The sequence below is a fragment of the Drosophila eugracilis genome, unplaced genomic scaffold, assembly GCF_018153835.1.
Source record: "Drosophila eugracilis isolate 14026-0451.02 unplaced genomic scaffold, ASM1815383v1 contig_2154, whole genome shotgun sequence".
NCBI lineage: Eukaryota > Metazoa > Arthropoda > Insecta > Diptera > Drosophilidae > Drosophila > Drosophila eugracilis.
The window spans coordinates 2073724-2092476 of NW_024573038.1; the positions used below are offsets into that span (position 1 = coordinate 2073724).

An 18753-nucleotide genomic window follows, 5' to 3' on the forward strand; every position below is an offset into this window, starting at 1 on the left:
CGATAGCGCCGCTTGTTTTTTATCGTAATTAAACCTTGTTTTTCACGCCCTCTAATGGACGGGAAAATGTATGCAACAAATCAACCAAAAGGAAAACGTTTTCTAGCAAAAAGCAGACAGTACTTCGCATAAATCAAGTCTTTTTTGTAATATAAATAATTTAAGTTTACCATACAGAATTTTCATGTATTATTTGTTTTGCAATGTAAATTATGTTTATTTACAGATATTTTTTCTTCCACAGACACGTTTTTAAAGCATTTTTTTCCTCGTGGAATTTTGATTTTGTGATATATTTTTCTTGTATTTCAGCGCTTATATTATTATAACAATTAGAATAAAATTGATATGGCTCTTTAGTGGACTGCTCAGTTGGCTAAAGCCGATGGAATTTTGTGGAGCTTTTGGCATTTTTGTGGTCGAGTTCATAATGGATTTATTGTGTTGAAAATTTGAAATTGAGACCTAATTTACTGCCGCAAAACATATCAGAAATGAAACGGGTTGACACCGCTCGTAGTTTCTATTAAAGCAGCGATGAAAAGTTTTCGTTGAAGTTTCCACTTTGTCACGCCGAAGAGCAAAAAACTTTCAAAAAGAAAAAACCATAAAACATGAAAGAGGACTCCTTAAAAAGCATACACTACCCATAAATTATGCTTCCTCATTTGCCCAGGAGAATTGCCAGAGCGAGAAGTCCAAGCGAACTTGCAAATGCAAAAGTTTTTCTGAAAATTCCCACTGTCGTCCAGTCGTTCAGTCGTCGCTTCTAATGAAGCCACAAATGCCATGTGCGATGGGGATATCCCTGCCTCATTTTCCAGGCTGTCACTTTTGCCTTTGTTTAATATTTCAAATTGGAAGTGAAAATCTCTTAGTCTGCGTAGGTGTTGGGAAAGTCGGCTAAATGAAAAGCAAGTGGCAGCCAACAGCCAGCAGCCGACTGCCAAACGCCAACTGAAACCCGAGGCCGAACCCTTTTATTGGAGTTTTCTTTCCAATTTTCGACACACACTCCGGCAGGCATTTATTTGCATATTTTATTAAGAAAAAATACTGGTACATGTGCCCGCACGAGAGTACATAATGTACATATTGCATACGGGATTAGACACTTGACTCTCTGCCTCACTTTGACCTTGACTTGACTCCCTGACGGGGCGGCAACGGGAGTGCGGTATTTTCTTTTTTATGGCCAATCAAATATGCAAACAGTGGGCGGGCACAATGAGGCGTTGTGCGTCCCTTACATTTTTCGCAAATGGAATTTCATTTGCATAACTTTAAGCAAATATAAAGTATAGTTTTAATACCCTGTATTGTCAGGCTAAGCTAGGCTTTAAAGGATTAGCAATAAGCACAAGGAAGTGTATTAGAAATAAGCCTAAGCCTGGGAAGTTTTGCTGAGCTTATATAAATAGAAAGTAGATAACAAATTGTAGACTTATCCTTGAAAATATCTTTGTAGATATCTATTTTAATATAAAGATGTAATACCCAGAGATTAAACCCAGAGACTTAAATTAAGAATTATATAACTTTAAGCAGCTTAAGTACAGTATACAACCAAAGAGTTTTACTTCCTCTTCAGCATGAATATCACCACATCCAATTTATATATCCTATTTCCATTTCAGATCATCTTTGATGGCTTCACAGTGGGAAGGTTCGACGAGGGCATGGTCGATACGGATGTGGATGGTTACGAAACGAACCTAAGTCCCACGGGCGAGTTGCCCGGATGTCCCGAGGGCTTCATGCAGGTGAGAGGGCTGGAATTCCATTTATTAAAATTCATGTTACGTGATAATAAAAATAGTTTGCGGGAAATTGTGTCCGGGAGTTTGCACTCCATTTGCTTGCGTTGGGGGCTATAATTTCATGCCCAAGTGGGCGGTGCTGCGATGCGATGGGCTGTAGTGGGTGGGAAATCCGGGCCAGGACTTTGGCTTGTCATCATTGGTAGCTTGCGTCGCTGTCGCTGTCGCTGTTGCTGTTGCTGTCGCTGTCGTCGTCGTCGTCGTTCGATTCAATCAATGTCCGAGTAATTCTGTAATTTTCTGTTTGGTTCTCTGTTGACAAATACCACATTAGCCCGGCAAATTGAATTGAATGGTGCGCCTGTGTGCGTGTCTCTCCCGATATCTGTGTGTGTGTGTGTCCTGGCGATCCTGGGATTGGGAGCTTGAGTGCTGTTAGTGTTGTTGGGTCACATCCATTTGCCCTTCTCTGGGCCAGAAAGGAAAACTATTTAACATGTACTCTGGCTATAGCTATGGCCATAGCTTTGGATCCGTTTCTGTGTGCGTGGTGTATATTTTTATCGCAAATTTTGCGGGCACATTCGGGAATGGACTGATGGGTGGTTGGTTGGGTGTGGCTGTCCTCGCCCTTGTAATGCTAAAACCAAAATCCTAGCTAAATAAAATGTACGAAAAAGCTCACTAAATCCCTGTAATTGACTTGTGCAATATGTTTGAATGCCGCCCTCCGGTTCGCAAATGTGTCCACTTCTGTCTCGGTTTTTGTTTCAGCTTCCGTATCTGCATCTGTATCTTTATCTGGGTTTCGGGTTGACTGGTCCTGCTCTAAATCGCTTTTGATAAAGCCCAGACTTTCTCTCCACTCTCCTTTCAGGGTACCTTAAGCTGTTTTAATTTGGGGATTAAATAAAATATTCGCACAGCACTGCTGAAACGCAAACGCTGAAAGCGATGTGTAAGGTCACTTAATCTTCTGCTTTAAGTAGAATCGGCAAAATAAAGTTTGTCCAGCATATGGTGGGTTTATTAAAATGGAAATACCTCTTATTTATATTTATTCCAACTATGCCTTAACTGCTTGTAGGATATAATCACTCTTCGAAAATACACATTATTATTATCCTCGAAGACTTCTTAAACTAAATTGTTATACTAAATTAAATCCAAACAGAATTAATTACTTTAGCTATTACAATATTTATCAACTTTAAGTAAACTTAAATAGTTAAATAGGAGTTAGAATATATATTTAATTTAAATAGTTTTAATTTTTAGCTGAATTACCAAAATCTGTGAGTCCTTCGCCAAGAATGCCAAAAATTGTCTATTTTTTAACCAAATCCCTCAAAAAACTTCTTTTATAAACTGTGTTTTAACAAACTGTTAAAAAAATCATAAAGTAATATTATGTTGAATGTTATCTCACAGCTATAAATACATATCTACTAACAAGGTGTCAAGTTGACACTATCAACCAAAGCAAATGTGCAATTATCGTCAAACAAATAAATTATTTCATTGGGCTTATATTATTTGCCATAAAAGTTGAGTTCTGAAAGAAAAAAGTCAAATGAAAATGTCAATAAATTTAAAATGACATATTCCCCTATTCGTTCATGCCAATTTTTTTGTTATTATTATTAAATTAAGGCAATTTAAGTCAATCAATCTGATCTAGTAAGTTCTCTTTACTTGCATATAAACACTCCGCTTTTCCTGGCACTACAAATTTTCATTGGTAGCATTTCCCTCCGCTAACTAGATAGGGCTCTTTCCGCCCACAGTTGGCCTGTTGGAAAACCATAAACCTCTATTAGTTTAGCTCCGTAGGCTCTCTAAAACACCACCCCTCCCCCTCAACTCTTCCCGGACGGCTGGCATATCTCCCCGTCGCTTTGTGCAACAATAAATTTTAACAAGCGTGGGGCGTACGCTGACATTTTGCGGTGCTCGTCCCCGAAAAACTGGGAAAAACGGGATCTGGACTAAGGGATATGGAATAGCCATCCAGTGCAGTTGCAGCACTCCTGGGCTGTCCTGTTGAGGTTTCATTTGGCGCTTGACATGTGTACGGAGTTGAGGGATTTCCGCAAAGGACGCAGCGCGGGCTGGGCTAACGGGCATTTCTCTAGTTTTTCCTGCCGCTGCATTTTCCGGCAGCAGCAGCCGCACAGGGTTTCATACGCTAGCAGAGGGTAAGTGTAATTTTATTAGAGCATTTTGAAGTGAGTTCTGGAAATTTGTTTACTGCTTTGGGTAATATTTTGGGAATAAAGGCAAGGATTAAATATTCTTTTAAAGAGAGTTTAAATAAAAACGATTTTCATCTTAAATGTCATGAAATCTAAGGTAAAGCTGGGTTGAAATTCCTAGTTTTCCATTATTTACTCTAAAAGGGGATTCCAACATTCGTTATACAAATCCGGAATTGTTTTACTTTTTGAATGTTTGGCCTTCCTCGACGGTTTTAAAATGCAGTTAAATATTTTCAATTTTTTTGCCGCCGCTCGTGCATTGTTCATTGTTGTCGTTGCAGTTCTATATAGACTCGTAACTAACCGCAGGTTTGTGTTGTGTTTTCCTCCCCTTCAAACCCCCCAAACCCATTTCCATCGAAGCGGGCTTTTTTCCCCAGTAAAGGCAATTTTAACTGCTGACGCGGTTTTGTAAACTCCTCCCGGCCCTCCGATCTGTATAAATAATGCGTGTCATGGCCTGGCCACATAAATTCTTGACCGAAACGGAAAATTTATATCCGCTGCCTTTCCCACATATACGTTTATATATGATTTACCCAGGTCGAGGTTCGAGGTTCGAGGTTCCAGGCTCCAGGTTCCAGCCCAACACCCCGTGTCGAGTCTGAAGTTTCGGTTTAATCATTTATTCAATTTAGTTGGACATTCTGTCTCATGCATTTTGTAACAGGCCAAAAGGGGAGCGAAACTGGGCTGTCCTTATCTTGACCTTTTCCGAATTATTTTTAATAATTCAGCAAACAATCTTTGCCTGTTTGTGGGAAGGAGGTCGAAATCCTTAAGTAGAACTTCAGTTTAAACTGTCTAACACGAATTTGTATTACTTAGCTAGCAAGTATGTTGGGTTTTTGTGTATTTGGAAAAGCTTTTGTTGTTTAAAACTAATGTCTGATTATTGCAGAAACTGCTGCACTGCAGCTAGTCCTACAAGGTATTTGGTTAGTCTTATCCTAGTTGGGCATTCCTTTGTCTCTTTTCCTGCCCGCTTAAAACTCCTGCCGGACCTTTTGTATATCTGCTAATATTGCAAATCATAAATAATAAAGTTTATGCATAAACGTATTAACCTAAATCAACAGAGACAACAAAAGCAGCTGAGTAGGCAGAGAAAGATGTGAAGGAGGAGGCTGTTATCCTTGAGTGTCCTTGCGAGAGCAGCTTGAGCAAATGACTCAATATTTGACAATCATAACATCCACAGTCCTGACCACCCTGTTCCGTCTTCTAGGACCGTCGCAGGACGACGACAGCAGGAGGAGTGAAAGCAGCTTGGTCCTGGCTCAGTTTGTCAATAGTTTTTATTGGACTAAATGTATACGTATATAGATAATGCATATAGATTGTTTAACAACTTTGTCTTGGCTAAGAACATAACTCAAGGTTGACCGCACGAAAGTTAGAGGAGGTTTACTAGATTCACTGGCTTTTGGCTTATCTTGAGAATATATTTTTTTCGTTATTTATTGGCCTGTTTGCCTTGCATTTGTTTTGCAAATTAAAAGCCTCCACGGTTAAATAATTTATATGTAATATGCCAAATGTTTTAAATTACAATAAATCAAACAGCCTGCCCAGACAGTGGGACAAAGTTGGCATTATGCGCTTAAATTGTTTCACAATTAAGTTGAAATACACACTGCAACAAAAGGAGGCTTCGGGTGGTGGAAGGAGGAGGTTGAGGGGGAGGTCTGACAAGCGGCAGCTTTTGTTTATTGTTGGCAGATTATGAAGCGAGAAGGATTCTGCGGATGCCAGTACATCAACAATGCTGATAAAACTTTTATCGCACTCAGTGTGCAATTTGTATGTGTGTGTGTGTATGGGTGTGTTAGTGTGTGCGTATGAGCGAAATCCCTGAGTCCCGAACAATGTATTGCAAATATTTGTGGGCGGGGCCGGAATCCATCCGAAATTCCCATTAATGGCCTTAAAAGAGATTTTAATGGCGGAGAATGGGCCAAAACCGACTTCTCGTAATCCGCCGAATTCAGAGGGGAATATTAGTTTTCAGCCAATTAGCAGAAACAGCAGAACGGAAAGATTCGATTACAGTTAAGTTCAGCTGAAATTTTATGATATCTATGTTTGTTACAGGCTAAATAAGTTAATGCTTTTTTAAAATCTTGTTTATTAATATGACCGTTTTCGCTGAACGCCAAAATCCGAATATCGTTAAGCGCTCTTCTCTTGCTCACGCTCATCCCTTAGCGAGATAGGTATATGTTAATGCAGTCGATCTCTTTTGGTATTGCATATGCTAGAAAGGGATAACAATATTAAGCTTACAGTTAGCTTTGGATGTTTTACTGGTTAAGTGGATCTTTTAAGTAAGTCCCAGGCTACATGTAGTACAGTGAGCCTTATAAGTATATGTCCCACTCCATGTTTTTTATTCTTTAGGATATAGTTCCTGAAGTTTAATTTTTAAAATCAAGTTTAGTTTTTGTACTTATTATAACTTTGTATTAAAAACTTTCAAGTAACCTTAAGGTCGGCCAACATATGACTTCCCCTACTGGCATATGGAAAAATGTTTAGCCAAAAAGTCAGGCCATTATTAGCCTTGGCCTAATCAAAGAAAATTCCTTTAAAATTAAACCCATAGGCGGACCAAAAAAAGCTGGCTACAATAATAATTCAATCAATTTAAAACCAACACAAAACGTAGCAGAAAAAGCAAGAGCAGATAGGCCAAAGATGGAAAAGGGAGCAAAAAGGGGGGGAAAGGACACACACACAAGGACCAAGGTCCAATAATTCGTTATGAAGTCGATGCTAATAACGCTCCAATGCACACAATGGACATGATGACGATGATGAAGAGGAACGAGCTCGGGGTGAGATATGGGGTGAGCTGAGGAGGGAAAAAAAGAAAAGGACACTCGGAGAAAGTTTTAAGTTTAAAAAACTATAAGCAATTATTAGTTAGAGCAATGTAGTTATTTCTAATAGTTACAGAAAACTATAACAATTTTAAGGAAGTTGGGTAAAAGACTAAGTTAAAAATTGATTGATGAGCTAACATTTTTTTTTGGTATATTTAGAAAAATATATAAAAATCTTAAGTACACAAAACTTAGATTTAAATATTATCTATGGGAAAATTTTGATCTTTGAGCTTAGATTTGTGGTGAAATATCTTACTAGTATTGTTACCCTTAAATTCTAATAGAATAGATCCGTTCTCTAATTTACGAATCTCTCTGAGTGTAAGAAGAAGGCCTGTGACCAGGACTCGTCCAGAGCTTGCAATGAATTTACACAAAATCGAAATCAGAAAATTACCATTATGCCGGGCAGTCAAGCCTGCCGTTGGCCCTCGTCCTGTCCGGACCCCTTGCCCGACCCCAATCCCATTCCCAATCCCAATCCACTATTCATCCTGTCGATGAGATAGAGGAGGATGGCCGAGGACGGACTTGCCCTGGCCATTCAATATGACAGCAGCAATGGGCCGACAGGACTCCAGTGCAACTGCAACTCTAACCAGTTACAAATATTGGCCAGACCTCGATTGGCGACTTTGCAATTACAGCAAAAATTGTTGTTTGAGTTTGAGGCAGCCGCAGGACATGTCCGGGGAAGAAAGGACATTGAGGGCGCCCGGAGCCGGCCTCAACGGTCGTCGGTTCAGTTCAAATAACCCATTAACCAAAAACTTAATCAATTGGAACCTCAGTGTAAATGAGCTGCCGTTGCCGCTGCCATTTTCCAATCCCCACATTTATCGACTGCTGGCCACTGACCTAGGCCGCAGGCAGCACAAGCAAAAAAGTATTGAAAACCGGGCCTGGCAGTGTCCTCATCGTCCTGGTATTAGCAATATTAATGCTGCCTATGCGAACGGGCTCAATAAATGTCAGTCGTCCTGGGGCAAAACCGAGCGATTTTCACTCGAATGGGAAAAGATTTGTGTGATTTTGTGGCGTATGCTGGGCAGTTATGGTTCGGAAAAAATATCTAATGAATGTCTACTGAATTAAACTAAAGGTTGAACTGCTCTTTAGCTTTGCAAAGTATAATAAGTAACACTATTGAAAAAGTTGGTGAGTTAAATATAGTATCACTGTAGGAAATGAAAAACCTATAAATAAAAGTATACCAAATTTACCTTATTCATTTCGAGTATTCTAGAAGTGTTTTTTTGTGAACTAAAAATGTAAGATTATTACATTACTAAGGTTTTAGCTAGAAGACTTTTTTAGCATAAAGAAACCCATTTATAAGCTAAACTTTTACGTAATTATTTATTGATATTTAGCTTACACATGAGGATTGTTGTAAAACCAAATAACCATCGATCCCACTTCAAGACAGGGTATTTCACAGCCCATTATCCCTACCCCATTTACAGTACGGACTCTTTTTGCTACTCGGTTAATATTTCAAGCACTGTACATTTGGCTAGCTTTGGGCGTCTCTTTTTCGGTGGCAATGTAAATACATTTATGGGGCAGCACTTGCTGGGGCAGTTGCCATGGATGTGGATGCAGTGTTGTGGCAGCTGCTGGTCGCACACCTTCGACGATTGCCAACGGTTTTTCGCATACATAAAATACCTGTCCGAATGTGGGCTACGTTCCGTTTTGGTGCCGCTGCCAAGTGCAACGTGCTTTTCTGCTGCAGGAAAAGCAGGGAAAACAATCAAATATTATACTGGAGAGGTAGTGTGTGGGTGGAGTGGGGGTGGTGTGAACGAAAAAATTACACTGCACAACACACACTCATAATCCATTAGCCCAACGCCAGATGGCCCCCCGTAACGTGCGTTTATTAATTTTTCATTCGCTTTTCACTTACCCGACCGGCAGTGGCAATAAAATCAATAAGGGCATACCAACTCTATAACTTAACCCAATTTTTTAATGCGCCTGCGACGGGCTGTGTACTATATACTCGTATGCGGCTTTAAATGTTGCATCGCAGCATTTTGTTGAGCTGGGCGAAATTGCTTTTAGCCTTGCTGCTTGGTTGTCTGTGGGTGTGTCACCAGCGAAACAAACTTGATTTTTAATTAATTAAATTTTTATTTATTTACTTGGCAGCTCAGCGAATTGGGACGCCCATTCACCGGCGGCTCCTGGTGCGGCAAGGCCACCGGACCGCAATTGTACTTTAGCGAAACATCCACGGTGACAGCGTCGGTGAAGGTGAGTGCAAGTGCAAGTGCGAGCGAGCGCGGGGAAAGGGACAGGCACACACTGGAGCGTTGGGAACTCGGCTCAGTGAGCGTGCTTAAATCACATACCCTGGCAGTCACTTTAAGCAATTATGGGATTTCAAGGTTTTTGGATGGGTTTAAATGGGGGAAAATATGGTAAAAAGTTCAAAAATTATAAAAATATATTAAAATGTTTCTTAAACTTTGATAATTTATGTATTTATGGTTTAAAAATGCCTTTAAAATATTTGTTTATGTTTCATATTATAAGACAACCCAATATAAAAGACTTCACCTTCACTATTACTTAGAAAGAATGAAAATATCAGTGATATTTTAAATTGAAAATGATTTCGTTTTGTTTTAAATTAAAAGGTAATCAGATTTAGTGCAGAAAGTATTATAGTTATATTAAAATCAGACAAGTTAAGGCGAGGATGCTGCACTACAGGTTTTATTTTCTCATCAGCACTGCTTGGTAAGTCACAGCCTCTTAAATTGCGCTGCCAGAGAATAAAATCTCCTTTTGATCGCAAAGTTTACATGTCCTGCTTTTCATTTTCATTTTAAATTGAGAAACTTTTCCTCCACACAACACATGTCGTATAAGTAATATTTTCTTAAGGCATTCACAACCAACCATGCAGTGCCGTTGCCACTTTTTGATTAATTTTTAAATAAACGCGCTGCCATAAAAATGGGCAAATGGACAGGGCAACGGAAAGGACACGTCCACGGGATGCTCTTGGCCGGGAATATGGTTTCAGTTACTGCCGTCGAGTTGGCGCGCATAAATTATGAAAATTAATAAAAGTTCATTCGGCATGTGAGAGAGGAAACTCCTTCAGACACTTCTCGTCTGGCAAAGTGTTGATGAGCAGTTGACATGGCAATGGAGGAAAATCAAAGGAGAAATCGCAGATTGCATAATTGAAGGGAAATCGCGTGTGGAGATGAAAATTTGTGCTCGTTAAGCATCCAATTGTATTTTTTTCGATCGATGGAAAGGTCTACAATTTTATCATTTAAGTTAAGGTTAACAGATTCTTTAAAAAAGGTGTAGGCTAACAGTCTGTGTTTTTCTTTTATTCCTTTTAACAGTCAATCATAATCATAATGGTATTTTAATTTAAGACCAAACAAATTGCTTAATGTGATAGGTAAACTCATTAAGTAGCCATTCCCGATGTCTTCCATCACAGGAAGAATAACTCAAGTCACGTTTCCGTTGAAACATTTTCACATTGATTGCTCTTTTTGGCATTTTAACATTTCAAATTGCATTCTACTAGCGCTTTCCCTTTTTTTTGCAGGTATTTCATCCGCCACGCAATATCCGAGACGAGAAGCCCTTTGAGTTCAGCATAAGATATAAATTTATAAGCCAGTCGGATGCAGTTGTGAGGTAAGTCGCTGCACCGAATTGCACTGGCAAACTGACAAATATCTGTGCAGTTTGAGAAGTATTCAATTGATATTGGTTCGGTGCATTTTCCTCGGCTTTCCTCATTCCGATTTTCCTTTACTGTCAGCCAACCGGGGTAATGTCATCAGTCTGGTTCAGCTTCTCCCGCTCGAGTTTTCATCTTTTCCATAGATGTTTCTATTTCTGGCTATGGCTCTGACTCGGTTCTTGCTTAGAACTTAAATCTTTCTACCTGAAAGAACAATGCCACTTGGTTGCCTTGGGGATGGCTTTTCGGGAAATTCGAAAAGGAGGCAGGAGCAGACGTAAGAGGGGACAGCCTGCATAAAACATGAGCCCGTGTTCTGTCTAGTTTCTCAATACAGTTTTATCCTCACCTCATGTATTTGCAGAGCAATCCATTTGTGCCTCTGCCTAGGCATGTGTCAAATTTGTCTCCGTATCGTTTTCCCTCCTCGAACTTCCTTTTCCATGTGTCGCGCTTTTTGTTTGCAGCTGGAAAATTAGAGTGTGAGCAAAATAGAAATTGAAATGTATTTTTACGCCTGAATAAGTTTCACAGAATTTACAAGTGCAAGTGGGACGCCCGACAAGCTGGGAGCTCATTTTCATTGAGCACTGGGGGAAAGTGGTCTATAGACTTTGGAAAATGTCAGTAGTTGTGAATAAAATGGCTACTTTGATAATATATATTTATTTTCTAGCTCTTCAATTATTGTTAACCCACAGTGAATTAAGGAATATCCAACCTTAAGTTATAATTTAATATCCGCTTTAAAATTTTTAAGGCTAGAGTGCCATTATTTTTCTAAGTGAAAAGTCCGTTCGTTGTCCGAGAATCGTGTGCACACCATTAGCAAACTAAACAATGATCAGAGCCCCAGGTATGACCATCTATATGTATATATCTGGGTGGGCGTGAGTGCGTGTGAAATACCCGTAGCACATTTTATGCAAATTGCAGGTCTTTGTGTTGTTTTTGGTGCTGCTGGAAAGGCCTTAAATACCATTCAAAATGTACTCGCACGGAGCAGACCAGTAAACTGAAAAGGAAAAACGAGCCAGAACCAGAATGGGAACCCGAATCCGAACAGAGAATGAAAATTGCTAAACTCGCAGAACACTTAGTGAACTGAGAACTGAACCTTTTGGCCTTCTTTTTCCAGATACGGCCTGCCCGATAAGCCGCTCGAATTGGGCCGTGTGACACCTGGCACCTATTGTACGAGGCAATTCGATGAATGCTATCGTAACAAGTGTCGCCTGCAAAGTCCGAATTATCCTGGCATGTATCCGAGGAACGTAACCTGCTACTGGACGATCCGGCAGAAGGAAGTTCCGACCAGCAAGCACGCCATGATTGCCGTTAGCCAGGAAAATCAGCACAAGGCCTTGGTGAAGCGGTAAGTTAGGAGGCTGGGAAGTGCTCACTATCCGAATCTCGAATGACTACCTGCATCGGAGAGCATTAAATAAGCATTACCATGATGTCCCCCGCCCGAAAATTCCACTCCCGAATTCAATTCATACTCATATCCCAGTCAGGCCAGACAAAGTGCATCTGCATCTGCATTTGTATGACAAATTTCAATTTAGCAAATTGCTAAGCGAAGTTCCAGTTTGCAGTTTGTTAACTGACGGCACAAATGAAACTGTTTCGTGTCCGAGAATGTTAAGCATTCGTCGCCCAAAAAGTTTTGTACATTCCAATTAAATGCAGCAAACAGCCAGCCAGCCAGGCAGCCAACCAGCTAACCAGCCAGCCGATGCAATTTGTATGCAAAACCGTATTAAAGGGCAGCATGTGAAGTTTGTAATTGGATTGATGGGATTAGGTAAATGTATTTTTGATATTAGCTGCCATTTATTTTCAATTTTCAAAGCGAACAACTCGGCTTTCTAGTCGAAGGTATAATAAAGTCAGTAACCAGCAGCTGACATTTCCATTTACTGAGGGATTTGAAGGCAGCTAAGCAAATAGTTAAAATAAATCTTTGAAAAATAGGAAAATCATATAACATTTTTAGAACGATTGCTTAACATTCAGTTATAAAACCTTTTTTGAGTAGGAAAAATAGTCTTTTTCCATCATACAGATAGGTAATAACTTTCTTCTATCTTTAAACATTTATTTATTAAAGTAATAACTTTATTACATTCAAATTTCTACACACAAACTCTACTATTTTGATGACCCCCGCTGTGTGAATTTATAGCCTGGCTTTGGCAAATGAAAATGTTTTCATTGCATTTCGATTTGATTGCTTTTCTCCGTTTTTCAATTGTACATATTGTTCGTGCTCTTTGGCTTACCTTTCCAATATGATTTCTGTTTTTCCCGCCCACATTCACAGCTCGATAGCCAGCTTTAATAAAACCTCACGGTCCATCCGAGCCTGGTCGGACTGTACAGGCGAGCGGGACCATTTAATTTTCTACGACGGCAGCTCTACCAACGATCCTGTTTTGGCCAAATACTGCGGAGGAGATTGGTTGCCACGCGTCGTTTCACGGTAAGTCCAACTGGAAAATCGCACCGAAAAGTTTCCGCATTATTTTACAGAATATCATGATGTTGGAATATCATTGTTCATCTTAATCAGAGGGAGAGAGGCAAAAGAGGGGCAGGGATCCAGCAGAGTGGCAGGGAACCAACTGGCAGACAGACATAGGACATTTATTTAACGCCATTTCTCCCTTTTATGAAAAAGTTAAATATGAGCACAGCAAAGCTCATAATACATTTACAAGAAAAGATAGACAGACATTTTTAATGAGCATGTGTGTGTGAGATTGTGCCACTATGCAATGGTGTGTGTAAGGACTACAGTGATGGCACAAAGTGCTCTCTAACTATTATGAGGCATGGTATTATGGGTACATATAATGTAAGATGTATGAAAAGGAAAAGAGCTTTTAAAAGACCTCTAATTTCAAAATGAAAATACATAAAGAAATTTTCAGGAAAACCTGTTTAGAAAATAATAACGATCCCAAGGCAGTACCTATATATCCAAAATTGCCTTTTACCTTATTTAAATCTTAATGCTTTCTACGCTTCTATTAACCTAGAAGGGGAAGCTAAACTATCAAACATACTGAAGCTGCCTAGAATTTGTTAATTTTATTTAAATGCGTTTTTAATGATTTATTAGATTTAAAAATTCTAAGACAAAACTAAGAAGAAAATTTAGAACCATCTAAAGAAAAGAATACGGCACTACCTAATCAGTGTAGCTACAAAAAAGTGGTTTTCGGATCACTGAGAAAAGCGAATCCCCTTCTCCGCATCACTGTTGGGCATGTGTGTGTGAGTTGGAGACCGCAGCCTAGTGCACTGCACTGCAGTTTTGGCTCGGGGCGCATGTGTTCCAATTCAGTTACACATAGATACAAAGACCCACACACACAGATACAAAACAGGCGAGAGAGTGTGTGTGCGCCTTACAATTGTGCGCAATGCTTAAGCAAAACCGGAAATTGGGTTGCTCTGCAGACAGTAACCGAAGGACAGACACTGAGATCGACCGACAGGCAGTCGGAGCGAAAAGTGAAAAAGAGATGCGAAATCCGAGATACAGATACAAATACAGATACAGATGCACTAGCACACACAGCCACAGAAAATAGAAAACATCCTGGCGCACACATAGAAATAAATAGATTTATGCTGCCGGTTGAAACTTTGCTAGTGCCATCTATTGAAAACATTTTGATGCATGTGATTTATGCAATGGCAAAATTTTGCTCATTAGTTTCCAAGTTGCCAGCATTTAGATCATCAGCCATAAATTCTTAAAGACACCCCGGCCTTTCAGAAGCAATTTCAACTTTCCCAACTCTCAGCGCATACACATGCACACCTGCGGCTTCCTGGAGCTCGGTTCAAGCAATTAAAATGCAACTACTAATCGGCGTAGTTTTGGATTAGTTGGTCGAACTGGTTCGCTCATTAGGAAGTCTACTTTTGGTTAGCAAGATTTCAGCCTTTCGAGATTGGATGTATTTTAATTTTTTAAAGGAAGAAATGTTTTTGGTTTTTTTGGGCTATTTTATATTTTGATAATAATTTGAAAAGGATAAAGATATTAAAATAAAGTACATTTACCAATTAAGTATCTTATCCTTAGATATCAATGAAGTTCCCAAGTGAATTAGTCAAGTGTATAAATTAATAAACAAATGGAATCTAGACAGCAAAGCCTCTCTCTACATCTTATGTCCCACTAGGTTACCAGAATAATTTAATCCCCATAAAGCATGTAACCCATTTATCACCAAAAATACTAAACTACCGACTCATTGGGTTTAGATTGTCATAAATTCTTGGGAGTCTGCTCTCGAAGCCCTTTAGAAACACTTCTAGGACAGACCTAAAATGTTAGAATGCAACTCTTAGCCACGCCCACGTATTTCCATGGCATTCAAGTGGCCTAGTCGCCCCCAAAACGCCCCTCCTGTAACCACCTTAAGCCCCCTTTGACGGCGCCTTTTGGCCATTTATCTTGCACTTGAGAATTTGTTTTTGTTGTCTTTTGGTCTTCGGTCAGGGCCAAAAGTTTGCTCTTTTCCAGAGTCTCCTCTGCCCACTTGGTGACCTCTTGAGACATGCACATAAACTCTGATTTTTTTAGTGGAATATGGTTTGGATTTCGGTGGTTCATGCAGCTGTGAAAACATAAGGTGCTTCAAAAAATCAATTTCAAAAATAATTGTATATGGATGAAAAAATGTGTTGCCTACTTTCGAGCTTACTGCTAAATTTATGTTCCTACCCTACGATAATAAGAATTAATACAAATATAACTCCAGGGAATTATATTTACTTTATATCAGAAAAAATTACCATTAGTGACTAAAATAAATAGTTTTACTTGACCAAGTAATATTTTTTCCCTTATGATCTTCAGTTGGTATAGAAACTTCACATAAGTTACTAGCTGTAATCTTAGTCTCAAGTCATATTAATTCAAGCTCCAAACTTGTGGTACTCTCCCATTTCTTTGCCAAGGCTGACAATATTTTATTAACTAGTTTTTTACACATTTATATATAACGCTTTACAAAGATGGCGCAATGATGATGATCGCTTTGCCATGGGCCCCTTAATCTCTTAATGAGTTGCACTCTCGCATTTATTGACATCCTTTCCGTATCCTTGGGAAAATCTTATAAGCGTGCACAGGTGGCAGAGAGGGGGTTGGTGGGGAAAGTGGGGAATGCACATCAAATATGCATAGAGCGTAATATGCACATGAAGGAGAAAACGAACGGAGCAAAAGACGCTCAGGGAACTTGATGGAAAAGTGGGTGCCCAAGAAAAACGGCATTAAGAAGCCAAGACCGTAGCTCATGCCACACTTTTCCTTCAGCCCGAGCAGCACTCATTTTCCATATACTTCTTCGAGTGAAACACGAAAAAGGATTTCTGTTTTTTACTATTATGGTATTTATTTAAGTGATTAAATGTCTTATGAAATAAAATGGCCCTGTTTTTTTTTGATATGACTAAGTTTAACTTATAAAAATATTTTTCTTAAGTATAAATGGATCAAACTTAAATTGAAATGGTAAAGATTGAGAGGAAATGAGCTCTTATTGCCCAACCAATTAATTGCTAAGTAAAATGTTTTAGTACAAAGAAATATTAAACTTAAGAGTGGTGAACAATCAAACTTTCATTTCTGAATTTGGCACATAAATATAATCTTTTAATTATTTAAAATGTATTAAAGTTAATATTTTTCCAGTGCACTGTGTCACGTCATACGCGACATGAACACACGAATTATAAATGCACACACACACGCGCCGAGGAAAGTCCTCTTTTTCCTTTTCCATCTGCAAACATCTCTCGCTTTGCTTCTCACCTCAGACACGGTTCTCTGACTTTGTACGAAAATCGCATATGCACACAAGGACGCTGGGAAAATAAGTGGGAGAGTAGCAGGGGTGTCGGAAAAGCTACATGAAAATTATTAATTTCCCAGCGCAACTTAAAATTGCAACAAGCCAAAGGTGGCGTGAGACGTTGGTATTTTATTGGGCTTTTTTTTCCGCTCTTCCCTTTTTATGTTTTTGGAAATGTGGGAAGGAAAAGCTGGAAAAGTTGTATTTTTCTCTCCGCTGCAGCGGCAGCAGCACCAGCTGTTGATTTTCCTCTAAGTAAATGTTAATTTTTGTTAGCCAAGAAAAGAAAAACTCAAAGCGATAACTTTTTAAATTGCATATTAATTTTTTATGGCGTAAATTTTCCCCCTCTTTCACTTCTCCTCTTTTCCGCTCCACCTGCTTTTCGTGGTTGCACTTTGCGGATTAGACTTGATGAAAATCGTGGAAAGAAAGCGAAATGTTTGCTTTTGGTTAATACTAATTTTCGGTCGGAAGATTTCGACTGGAAAGGGCTAAACTTTAAGAGTTTAAATATGTAAGGATTCCAGGTAACTCCTTTTGATTTTTATAGAGGGTAACATTCTCATCGATTTAAGAGAAAACAATGGTTATCGGAATTAAGATGCTTTTAAGCCAAGTCATGCAATTCATTGAGATAATTGTCATATTTGAAACTAGTTTAATCAACTGTTTTTGATTTTCGATCGAGGCATCCATGATTCTGTATCCCAAACTGCTTATAATTCACTTAGGCACGGGCCCCTTAATCACTTGAAATTCCCGTCTGGTCGTGAGCCCTCCTCCAAACACCAGGCTTTCAAAAGCCCCCAGAGCAGCCTTGGTAACCGCAGTTCCATAGAATTTCGAGGGAGGTTTTCAGGGAGGACAGTGCTGCCATTTGCGGTCAGGACACTCTGACGCTTCGGAGGAGTTTACGTGTATTGATAACCGACAAAGGGACAGCGATTTGGGGCAGAGCTCGGGTGGTAGTGGTGAGTTCATGGAGGAAACTTGGCTATGGATTCGTGTTGATTTTACGACACCCACAAGTGTGCCGCAGGCCATAAAGTAACCAAATGCCACGCAAGTACGCGTACAAACCGACATTCACACAGAGGAAAATTTTGAGAAATTTTAAAATTAGTTTTTAGAAATATTTTCATTTCTTAGACTAAAAATTGGTTGATAAATTATTTCAAAAGTCTAGTCACAGCATTGTGAATACATTCAGAATATTTTTACTATCTTTACTTCTTCGTAAAGTTAAAAGTACGGAAAATAGAAAAACCAACAGCTTTTTTCGAGTACACCAGCTCACACACAAGCCCATGTGAAAAGGACATCCCCAAGCAACCAGGACACTACCCAGCTGAATTCCAGAGGCCCGAGTGGGGACCAAACATTTGTGTCGCTTTATTAAAAATTAATTTACTTTTCATTTGCAGTTTATTGCACTTGGCACTGACAACAGGCATTGCAGCTGCTCCCCGACCCCTGACCCCATTCCCCGCCCCCTAATCCCACGCCCCTATCTAAGAGCACGTTTCGCTTAAATAATAAGGAGCTTTGCCACTCACACTTGGCCACACTTACACGTATTAAAAAGCCATTTTGTTGGCCATGTTTGATGGCTTTTGACATCGTCTGCGTGAGCGTTTCTTTTTAAGTGTTCAAAGTCTTGGCTTAGGTGGGTGCGTATGTGTGTGTATGTAGGAGTGAGTGCATGAGTATAAGGGGAGCTCAGTTTCCGTTTTATTTTATGTCATGCCATATTACGCATACGCCGTGTGTGCGCACCTCTTGCCCGGGCAATAAAAATTCAATTTGATGTTTAAATTGAAAACTTTGAACATAATTTATATGGTCATGAATGCGGCATGTTAAGGAGATGGAGAGCTCTAGAAACCTGCGTTCAGTATTCCTCAAGTGCTGCATAACTTAAACTCATAAAGATGTGTTTTTATCAGAATTGCATTCGTTTTATTGGCCAAACATGAAGATGGCCACAAATAACATACTTTCTTAGGCATTGCAAATAAGTAAAGTGTATTAAATATTCCTTTCATTAGGTTCGGGAACCTTCCAATCAATATAATAATCCCTTCTTTACACAAAACTCCAAAATGGTCTTATTAACCCTTTATAACTTGAAGGTTGTAATTCTTTTAGTGATATTTTCATTGGCCACTCTTAATTCAATAAATACCATCTGTAAAAAATCGCATCTATAATTTTCGCAAGCACTCAAAGTTTATG

At 39.3% G+C, this 18753-nt stretch overlaps 1 protein-coding gene across 2 annotated transcripts in view; it reads left to right on the forward strand.

Moving 5' to 3' along the window:
- LOC108108599 overlaps positions 1–18753 on the forward strand; it is a 68331-nt gene that overhangs the window by 23583 nt on the left and 25995 nt on the right. For both annotated transcript variants that reach the window (XR_001772476.1, XM_017216696.1), the window contains exons 4-8: positions 1638–1763; positions 9064–9168; positions 10493–10584; positions 11772–12008; positions 12960–13118. Coding sequence is in view for 1 of the 2 variants with exons in the window: in XM_017216696.1 (XP_017072185.1) it covers positions 1638–1763; positions 9064–9168; positions 10493–10584; positions 11772–12008; positions 12960–13118 (719 nt within the window). In the remaining variant the exon portion in view is untranslated. The remainder of the gene's footprint in view (positions 1–1637; positions 1764–9063; positions 9169–10492; positions 10585–11771; positions 12009–12959; positions 13119–18753) is intronic.